The 11,166-nt window shown below is 35.9% G+C and overlaps 1 protein-coding gene across 1 annotated transcript in view; it reads right to left on the bottom strand.

The window, feature by feature from the left end:
• The window catches only part of COL21A1 (collagen, type XXI, alpha 1), a gene marked incomplete at its 3' end in the record, with an annotated part of 35,607 nt that overhangs the window by 6,183 nt on the left and 18,258 nt on the right, over positions 1 to 11,166 (bottom strand). The window contains exon 9 of the mRNA XM_008939650.1: positions 9,759 to 9,821. Within this exon, the coding sequence (XP_008937898.1) occupies positions 9,759 to 9,821 (63 nt within the window). The remainder of the gene's footprint in view (positions 1 to 9,758; positions 9,822 to 11,166) is intronic.

Below are 11,166 nucleotides of genomic sequence, written 5' to 3'. Positions count from 1 at the left end.
TCCTGCTGATCCCTGATATCCCTAAGGAAAAGAAATAAAGACTTGTGACTTTTTGTAAGTTATATTTGAAATTTCCAAACATCTGTTTAAGGAAAAAACAATTCTCCTTGTTACTAGATAACTGTTACAACTCTGTCATTTTAGGTCACAAATTTTAGTAACTGCTATCACAATCATATATTTGAGATTTAGATTTTGGCTTTCAGAAGCTTTCATCTCTGCATCTGAATTTTTCAGCCTCTAGACTAAGCTAAGATTAGTTATTTTAGGACTGTTATATGAGAATGTAATAATAATGTTGTTTTAGTCCTGACCGGGAAAAAAAGAAACAAACAAAAAATCCAACTAAGAACAAATTAACCCATACGCATAGACACTTTCTAAAGATCTCTCTCAAGAGAAAGAGCTGAAAAAAGGCAGGATTTTTAAAGGCTTATTGTCAGTTACAGGAATAAGCTTTAACAAACAAGGCATGTTCTAATACATTACACAACTAATTTTGTAATATCTCTAAATAATAAAAGTACCATTCTCAATACTAAGCACTTAGCTATGTACTTGAAGGTATATAACAGGCTATACAAGTAAAAAAATAATCTGAATGACTGTGACTACAAAAAGAAATACTAAATCCATGAGTTTAAAAGAAAGTTTCAGGAATGCTTTACTAGAAATCAACACTGGTAGAACAAGAGACTCTTTACAGAACCCAGAATATGTGCCTGAGATGTTTTGGTAGATTGGATTCAGTAAGTGCAGCAAAGAGAGCCAGTTTTAATGCAAAATTAACAAGTGGTTTAGAAGAATCCTTTAACAGAGGGAAGTAACTGAAGAATAGGAATTTTCTCAAGCTCCATTTCTCTACCTTGTGTCCATAAAAATATGTCATTCCAATGGACAAAATGAGCTACAAGGAGGGTTTTTTTTAGAAAATGGATACAGGAACAGAAATTGTCCTATAGAGCTCTGAGGCTATTTGGCTCAAACCTTTCAACAGGCAGCCCTAACTAAATTTGAAAAAATCCCATAAAATTGACTATCCAGTTTCAAATACCCAGAATCTGATCTTGATTTGAATTGAAAGAACCAATTATTCTATTCCTAAATGTGTTTCATTCTTAAAAACTAAGCACAAAGTTTAATAAGTGGATTTCCACAGAGGTAAAAAAGAGCTAACAGAACCTTTTCAATACAAGAAAGGCAATGGGTATGTCTGATTTGTTCTTCAAATCAGTCAGAGATTCCAGGGAATATTAAACAGAGCTATAATTATTTGCTGGGTTAGATACAAGACAGTACTTGCTGTGCCTTCTTGCCAAAAGACATTTGAGCAGGTGCCTGACAAGTCAGCTGTTAATGTTTAGTACAGAAGTAAACAAAATTCTAAGTCTCTGACACACACAGACCCTTTATCAAGCATTTCACTTCTCCTGCTCAAGGCAGTTCTAGCAAAATAAGCTTGAACTGTAAACGGTTTACAATTCCCAAAATTGCTTATAGGCGTCCTCGGTAGCTGAAACAATTCATCAAGACAAAAATACACCTTTAAAAGCTTATGCTTTTTTTTAATTCCCAAAAAAAAAAAAAAGCAAAATATTTTTTTACTTTCTGTAGGATCTAAGTCTGTATAAATAAAACTTTCTTTCACATATTAGATCTCTGAAATGCAATTTCCCTTCCTTCATCTGAGTAGGGGAAGAAGTAGAGGAGGAAAATTTCCTAGATGAACTGAATTTCAAAATTCACAAGATGAATGGAGGATGACAGACGAGTCTTCAGAGAACTAGATCTTGTAATGTGATTTCAAAGCAAATCAAATGCACTGTCAGTGTGGTTTTTTAATGGAAAGCTGGAATAGAGAACATTCAAAAGGAAATTCACAGGAAGCCACAAAAATGAGAATCACTATCTGGTACAAATAATGTAGCAATTGTTTGGACAAGTTTCAAAACACCTTCTATAAGTTATAAAAACCATATTTCATAAAATCAGAGCAAGTCTTTTATTACTACTTCTTCTGCAGTACAGATAATCAATCTATATGCTAACGTCTACGATATTTTTGCACTAATGTCATCTCAAGTCCTCTTTCCCCAACCTCAAAGCCTTCAATAGAAGTACATATGTGACACACATATACGTGCTCCAATAACACCTATGCCATAGCTGACATTTTATGTAAAAGGGACAGAAGTGAAAATTGTCCGCGTCAATTGAAAAGGAAATTTCAGGACTGAAGGTTCACTTTCAAATAAGGTGAAATCACTAAATTTGCCACCAAAGGAATTATTTTGACATGATCTTATCTCATGACTTTTTCAGAAAACACACAAAAAGTATTATAGGTAGCCCTGAATTTGATACTAAGTTTTGAATCCAGTTGCCTAAACACAGACAGCTCCTACCTTTTGACATTCCCTAGACTCCTGTCCAGTGTTAGAAGACAGTGGCACAAAATATGTGGGAGGCACTCATGCCTTTGAAGCAGCACCGTGGAAGAGACAAAATACTCTGCAGCATTAGAATCCCATACCTCTTGGAGTATATTAATTAAATATTTGTTGACTAATATGTGAATTTAGACACCTAGTGTCTCTGTACACATATAAATACTAAACTTACGTGTCTTTAAACTGAATCCCCGTATAATGTTCCATCAATGTTGTCAGTCAGCACAAATCCACAGCGCTTTGTTTATGTTCTTATTCATTATTCTACACCAGTGCAACTGAGATCGGGATTATATAAAATCTCGCTCTCAGTTTGTTGTGGGTGGGAAAAATACTGAAGAATTTATGGTGCCTGAAAATCTGTGAAGCCAAAGTGATAAACAGCAAGATACTGAGATGCTTAGTTTTGTACCAGATGGTGGAGTATTTAAAAATATCACAGATGAAACATAACTTCGGAATTTAAAGAGAATGGCAGTAATTTGCAAATAATTATGAGGGAAAAAGTTTAACAGACTTCTTAGGCCAAAGAAGTTACAAAAAACAACACTGAAAAATTAGCAATACTGTCATTGTCAGTGAATTAAGAGCCTTGGCTGGAAAATGAAAGTTAATTTACCTGTAAGGGAAGGAACTGAGCATGGACATATGACAAGCACTAATTCCAAAGAAATTTTAGGTGCAATAGGAGAGTAAACCTTAGAAGTATATCTTCAAGGCACTTGCATGTCTAAAGGACAAAAGTTCATAGGTCTGTCACATCAGACAAATATAGAATAAAAAATAAAAATAGAGAAGGTACTGAAAAGGCAATGACATGACAACTGCACTGAGCACTTCCTTACTTAAAAGATTTTGGAGTCATTGAACAAGATAAATGACAAAGGTATGACCACGGGATTAGTTGGGAAATACAAGGGAGAAGTAAACAAGCTCAAGTTGGCTAGGAAATAACCAAAGATCAGCAGTAATGGCCTAAAGACATTTAAAGACTGTAAACACTAACTTATAGAAGCATTTAGGATGATGTAACTAAGCACAATTTAATTCAACTGAAAAAGAAAAATTTAACTTGGTGTTAGGAAAACATCCTGACTGAGAGGTCTGTGGACCTCTTGTGGAAAAACTTTAGTACATTTAAAGCACAATTATCAAAAGCATTAGAAAAGTTCTGAAACTCTTTCTGTAAAATATGTTACATCTTAAAGGACAGAAATTCTTATAGCTATTCAGACATATCCATGCATAAGTTCAAATTTGTCATGCCATGACCTTCCCCCTCACTGGCAATATATGGTAACTAAAATCCTGAGAGGCAGCAAAAACGTTAGAAAGTACTTGCTGTACTCCAGTTAAGTGTTTTAGCCTTTCTCTGAGAAGCTGTTTATCATTCTGCCCCCAAACAACCTTTTATAACACCTCATTATACCTGTACTCATCTGCCAGCTGCTTCTCTTTTTCCTGCCCCTTTGGACACGTGGATCTGCCAGCTGGTCCTCTCCAGCAGGTCTGTTTGGAGCCTGGGCCTTACTCCTTTCTCTGGGACTTTCTTAAATGGTGGTAACTCAGGAGGTCAGAACAAGTGTCATCTCCTTTCCCCCCTCTGTTAAATAGCACAGCCCTGTAGGACTTCTCATGGCATCTGCACGTGCAGGCTACAAGAACTGCTTCAGCAGTGAAGCCCCTCTGTCTACACATACTAAAACATGAAAATGAAAGGCAGATCCAGCATTAGATCACACAGATAACTAAATACAGCCTTTATCCTCCAACATAAATTTGGAGGCGACTCCAAATCAAAGATTTGTAATCACATGAACATTATTATAGCCAAAGTACAGTAAAGTGTTTTCATTGCCTTGTCTGTTGCCCTTTTTTTGCTTTGTTTTGTTTTGGCCCGTTTAACTCTTTCTCCATTTGATTACAAGTCCTTCCATTGGCTACTCCATCATCTGCCAACGCAGATAGCTTGGAGTTGCTAGTAGCATATTTTACCTGAGCATGATGTTCTGGGCTCAAATATCACAGAGGAAAACAAACTCCATCAAGATTATTATATAAAAAGTCATAAATCCATCTTTAAAAGTTTCTGAACTTCAGAATTCTGGGAGACGGGAGGACGTACCAAGGGAGTATAACTTCCTGTTTGCTATTTAGATGCTCATCCTTATCATCTGCCTTTGCCCACTGCTGAAGATCTTTTGTTTGAAATGTACAGCCATATGCAACACGAGTCAGTATCAGGCATCACCCTGATTTACTAACTACTGGTTTCAGTGAAGCTATTACATGACTGTATTAGAAGGGAGCAAACATATTTTCTCTAAGAATAACAAGGTCACAGCATTAATGAGGAATACGTATTTTTCTGGAAGTGTGATAAGAGCAGCTTTACAGTTGAATTATCAACTAAATCTGTGAAAGTTTCCTGAGAAAAGTAACTGCACAGTTGATACCAGCTTAAATCCCCAAGCAAACCATCCAACAACACAGGTTATCCTATGTATATACAAAACCAGTATCCATTTTTATTCCAAAAATACTGTTGAAATCTCTGGCCACTTCCATTATACTAAGTTCATCATAAAAGATTTGGCCTTCAGTTGGTCACCTTTACATTACTAATGCATTAAACTCTAGGTAGCACAGATGTAATTATGTTCAAGTGTTTTCTAAAAAGAAATATTGGAATGATCAGAAATTATGTATTACATTAGGCTTTTGATAGCTTAGGAACTTGGTGTGTGGGTGTACCCATAAAGTCAGTCTCACCAGACTACATTTAAACTGCATACTGTTTATTGTTTGTAGAGATGGTAAAGACAAGGCAAATGCTTCCAGACTTTAATGAATGAAACTAGATGGAGCACTGGAAAATTGTCCAGATTTGTCAGCAATGTGGTTCAAAGTTCAAAACTGACAAATAAGTGTATTTTTTAATTTCCTTCAGCAGATTGATAACCCCTATTAACCACAACTTATCACTCCATAGACCATGCTATTTTATTTTTTCCTTTGAGGTTTTCTCCAGTACCTATAAAGTATCCTTTGAAAATAAAAATGGCTTTGTAACTGTAACACAGTCAGTTCCGTCAGTAACTGAGTGTTCTCAGGGCCAGCAACCACTTCAGCTGCTTCTTTCTGATGAATAATGCCCATTAAAATGAGTTCAAGTTGAGATTCAAATATCATTTTTATTCTTGTGCTTATTTACAAATTTTGTTTCTCCTGACAATAGAATTTAATCATTTCATGTCCCAAATGATATTTGTGATTGTAAAAAAAAAAAAAAAATAGTATTTTCTTTACTCATTATACTTCTTGCTTTTCTGCTTTTCTCCAGTTACTTGAAATGATCTTTTCTGTATGTATCAGTGTATGGAAAATAAACAGAGATGGCAATTAAAGGAGAAAAAAACTATAAACAAAACTATCTTAAAAAAAATTAAATAAAGAATGATTGAAAATTAATCATGTTTATGTTCACCTCCCTAAATATTACAGCAAACAATTTTACTGTGTAGCACCAGTTGAACAATTATTTTCTGGTAGTAGTGAAAATATTAATGGGAATTGAACTTTTATGGACTAAAACTAACTGTTAAGTGTTAGTAGAGTCTAGCCAGACCACAAAAAAAAACCCCTAAAATTTCTCATTTTACTTTAAAATGTTTTACTTTAAAAATCAGTTACATATAGTTAAAAATGCATGCCTAGAACCCTTCCCAGGGGAAGAAACATTTTGTTGACCAGTTGTACTGTTCCAAGAAAATGAATACCAGATAGGCAAACTGGAATAACTTTAAAGAACATAAATATGTGTTTGGGAACAGAAGACTGACTTTCCAGGAAAATTTTTTCATGCAAAAGCCATTTGATTAAACAACACTGACTACACAACCACCTGTAAGCCTATTGTGCTGTCTGAATTAAGAGCTTGCTTTTTAGAGTTCCCCAGATGATACAGCTAAGAAGATGCATATGAGCAAAGTTATCTGAAACAAGGAAAATCACTAACAGCACAGAAAATGTGCAAGTCACATTAACAAACAAATAAGTAAACCAGAAAGAAAAAGACAGAGAGGAATCTCTTTTCCTGCACAGTGTATCTAAAGGGTCTCCCATCATTCTTGGCTAAAAGCTAGCCTGGAAAGCACTCAACAATCCACTATAAGGTACAATCACGTACTGGCCAGAGTTGCAGATGATCTAATAGGTTTGCAATTATGTCCTTACACAGAACAAGTGCAAAAGGCTACAGCTGCTATAAACACTTCAAATAATATAGGAAAATCAATTCTGCAAAGTGGTAAAATTTCTGCTTTAGCAGGGCTTTTCGATCCTCTTCTAATAGTCTGAGATACTTTTGTTTGTCTATTTAATGTTCAGAGAATGCCTACCTAGGTACATTATGCCTCACTCCCAGGAAAAAAAAAAAACCGTAACTGCCAGATTAGAAAGTTACAGAATGACTACAGTATAAATGTATTTCTCCTCCAGGATTTACACTGCTAAAAGTCTCAGTGCTTATTAGAAGATACATATCTTTGAAGTGGAAAACTGTTAAAAAAAGTATGAAAAAGTCATAACAAATTGTTTTTAAAACAGTACTGTTGGTTCTGAATGGACACTTCAGAAATAAGTCTTAATCTATTTTTTAAAAGAAAGAATGGAAGTGGACAGTTCCCTATAAATATCCAGTTCATTCTGCTTCACTAAAGCTTACACAGTATCACTTTATTTTTCAAAATATCAGCCAGATTAAAGACAACTGCTGTGCTTATCCATACTGCACTTCTAGCAAAAAGCATGGTCAAACTGTGATGGACACCTCCTCCCATGCACTTCTGGGTTGAGACACTTTGTATACCTGTGTATACCTGTGTTTATATCGCAAGCAGAAGAGGACTGCTCTTCAGAAGCTTAAGCACCATCAATAATCACATGAAAAGTTATTCTGATTAGATCACACTTCTCCAGCTCAGATTCCACCCATTCCTATTTTAAAACCTAAATGTAGTATTTTATAGCAGTGACATTTTTAATTCAGATTGTTTTCTCTATTTCTAGTTCCAAAAATCTTTGAGGTTAATAACTATCAAAAGCTATTTAAGATAAAAGCAAAAGTATAAAAATGTTTTTATATCACAGGAAAAATGAGGATCTTTGCTTGTGGAACCACTGAAAAATTCATGTGCTCTCTACTCTCCTGCATATGACCAGGTTTCAATATAACAAGTTCCCTATTTTAAAAGGGAATTATTTTCAATTTTTAGAAACAATTGCATTTCTTGTTTTCAGTGCCTACTTTTTCAACTAACTCTACCAAAAGGAATCACTGCAATTAAATGAACCAGCAGCTATCCCTAAGAAAAGGCCAACATGTAACTAAGCAACAAAATAGGAGAAATGTAAATATTTTATGATGTGTAGCATGGAGCGTCTTCTTTGTAACTAGTAATATTTATTACCCTTACAGCACACACACTTCCAAGTAAGTAGCAATCTCATTGTTTCCATCTTTAGCTGACACAGAAATGAAATATGTTACCAGTATTAAAAATTCTTAACAAAAATAGAAGGTTGGGTGTTTTTACGAAGCCATTAAAGATGGTGGGTAGTGCCTCTTTAGTAGGAATAATATGCTAGACGTACCAAAATTGATAAGCAAGGGCACGTTTGGGAAATATTTGTAATTAGTTCCAATATCCCCATGAACATTTCCAAAGGACAGAAAAATTGCTAAAAGAGTGAAGTTAAAAGTTCCAACCCAGCCTTTCGCTGCCCTTCTCTGAACTTTCTCTAGTTTGTGACGAGTGGAACAAAATGGTCCAAAGTAAGTTAATATCACTTCTAAGTGTCAACCAAACCCATAGACTACTAGTTTCCCAGTCCATAATCCCATATTTCTTTCAGGAATTATTTTGTTTTCTCTACACTTATCCAATTATTTTTTTGGACATCTTAAATTTTTTATTCTGAATAGAATTTGGGATTCCTCCATAATTGTATTTACTGTGGATTTCAAGACATGATGCTTACCTTCTCTTCACCCTGGAGATTTCAAAACAACACTACAACCTATGGACTCAACCATAAAACTTAGTCCTCACCATAAGAATAAAAAGTTACAATGAACTAACAATTTCTAGTATGTGCATGTACTTTTCTTTTTCCGCTTTTGCTATCCAAGCAGAGAAATTACCCTCTTTTCAGAAACAAATTCTTTTTAATGCTCCAAACTCTGTTTTACCTTTTCCTTTTTATTTTTATTTATTTAATATAAATAAAATAGCTTCTAATGAATAGTGAGCAATAGCAGAGGCCACATGCTTCGAAAAGAAACATGGGTGGTCAAGCTTCCCAGCTTTTGGCCTGCCTTCTCTTAACACACCAGAGGCACATGCACACCACCACTCTGGTTATATGAAGGTTGCAGGCTTCTAACAAAACCTTGCTCAACAGAGAAGCTTGGCTGTCAGTATCTTAGAGGCTTCCAATTAGATTCTGAGATGCAATATATTTTTTTTAAATGAAACCTTAGGCTATTTTCATATATTTATTTCATTTTATTACAATTTTATTGCAGTAAAAAATGGTAACCATGAAGACTAAGATAAGGTATTGCCAAATTTGTTGTTATTTTAGGGGCGTATGTTATTCATCTACTTTCTTTCAGTATTTACCATCCATATTAATGAAATGCAAGTAAAATCTAGCGTAAGAGAAAAAGACTAGTGTTTTCATGATGTACGTTCAACAAAATAATGTTTAGAACTGCAAAATGCCTATATTTTTAATACTTTATATGCATATGTACATTTTTTGATTGACTACTTGAGGCAGCCTAATAAGAAATTAAATGAACCAAGCTTAAACATGACAAGCAATCCCCAAAACAAAAGAGAATTTCAGCAGCCTTAAATTGCTTTCCAATGCAAAAATTAAGTAATTTTTACTACTTGAGTAGTAAAGACTGAAGATCAGAAGGTGATAACTTAACTGCTGCAACTTGATGCAAAAACCACAGGAGTTCTCAGCCTGCTCTTTGCATTACAACAGTGCATTACAACTTACTTCTTTGCATTACAACTCATGCTATCATAGTTACAATATTTTAGCTTGAAACAAAAAATATGATTAACATATTCATAGAATTGTTACATTCAGATAGCTCTTAAGTGACATTCGCCGTTTCAAAGAATGGAGACAAGATCATCTAACTCAGAAAATCCAGCATCAGTGGTACATGATTTTTCTCCTGTTTGTTTTGCATTTACAATATATGACTAAGTTTTTAGTACTCACAGGCTTACCATCTGGACCAGGCTGACCAGGATAGCCATGATTCCCAGGCTGCCCAGGGTCACCCTACGGAACAGCAGTATGTTAACACACAAAAGATATGAAAGAGCATTTCAAAATTAACACAGAGCAACCTTAACCCTAATACATCCCACAAAACAGTGGTTTTAAGCCCAGATACCTGTGAAATGCTGGGGTTTGAACCCCAAGCCCCCGAATTAAGGTTGACATATGGGTGATTCCCACAGCCCTTCATAAAGAGGTGGTGAGTTTGCCTTATAGCTTCCCCCCAGGGTGCGGCCGGCCCTGCAGGGAGAGCCAGAAGGGAAATGAGCCCCAGGGGTCCCGCATTGAGTTGACAAAGGTCAGGGGTCTGCTTGGGGATAAAAGCTGGGACCACTTGCAGGGAGTCAGGAGTGTCTGTCTGTGGAGTGCCCTCCCCAGAGCTTCCTGGTTCAGGGCAGACCTCCTGACTCCCTGGAGCTGGGCCCCAGTCTGTTTAAGCCTTTGTAAACGCAGGCGGATTGGGTGACAGTCACTATGTGGGCACCTTTCTCTTATGTGTTTAACTTGCTGGTCTGGCTGTTTCCCATGCCAACTATGGGCAACCTCGTCTCACTGTTTGTACCACCTGTTGTGGGCCGAGTCACATCTTTTGTGGGATTTTTGGGGGTGGCGTTAATTATGTACCAGCTGATTGATCTGTTTGTACCGCCAGCGATCATTCATGGAATGTCCTTTTTGTATACAATACAGTCTATGTATTGGATTCTCTTTCTGCTGGTGGTATCATTTTTGTTGGGCCTGGTCATTGGCAGAACATACCTGCTATTAAGGAGTAATTGCTACAGCAAAAAAAAAATAACTCATCGTGTAACCCCCTCCCTGGGAAAACTCTCCCTAACTTCTTGTGTAGGACTTGGAGAAGTGAGCCCATGCTCTGTTACAGCACAAGTTTGGCCCATCATCTTGTTCTTATAGCAAAAGCACTGGAAAGGCAGGGGCCAGGATTAAAATCTAATAAATACTAAACTCCTCTCCATATAGTTATTGCGCTCTAAAAAAGATATTCTTTTAGATAGCAATTAGCCTTTGTAACTATTTTGATAACCTCTGTTATGACCATGTTAAAGGAAAAGTCAGTTCCTCAGGCTTCATGTTTATAGTGAAAAAGGAGGAAATTCACTTCCTACTCAATGTATCCTGTTAGTGTAATAAACTTCTTGTTTATTTTACTAACAGACTTGATTTGAGCACAGCAAAATCCAGTAAGACTTGATCTAGAAAAACATTTTACTTGTATAAGAGTGTTAAGCAGGTACCACTTTCTTCAGCCTGAATCATCAACAGATCTGTGAGTCAGTTACAACTGCAGAATTGTTATAAACAGGGAGGACATTAAGAGGGAAAG

This window comes from Merops nubicus, unplaced genomic scaffold (genome assembly GCF_000691845.1).
Source record: "Merops nubicus isolate BGI_N331 unplaced genomic scaffold, ASM69184v1 scaffold18334, whole genome shotgun sequence".
In the NCBI taxonomy this organism is placed as follows: Eukaryota; Metazoa; Chordata; class Aves; order Coraciiformes; family Meropidae; genus Merops; species Merops nubicus.
The sequence above is the reverse complement of the archived record's forward strand: the minus strand, read 5'-3'. Positions and strand labels throughout refer to the sequence as shown.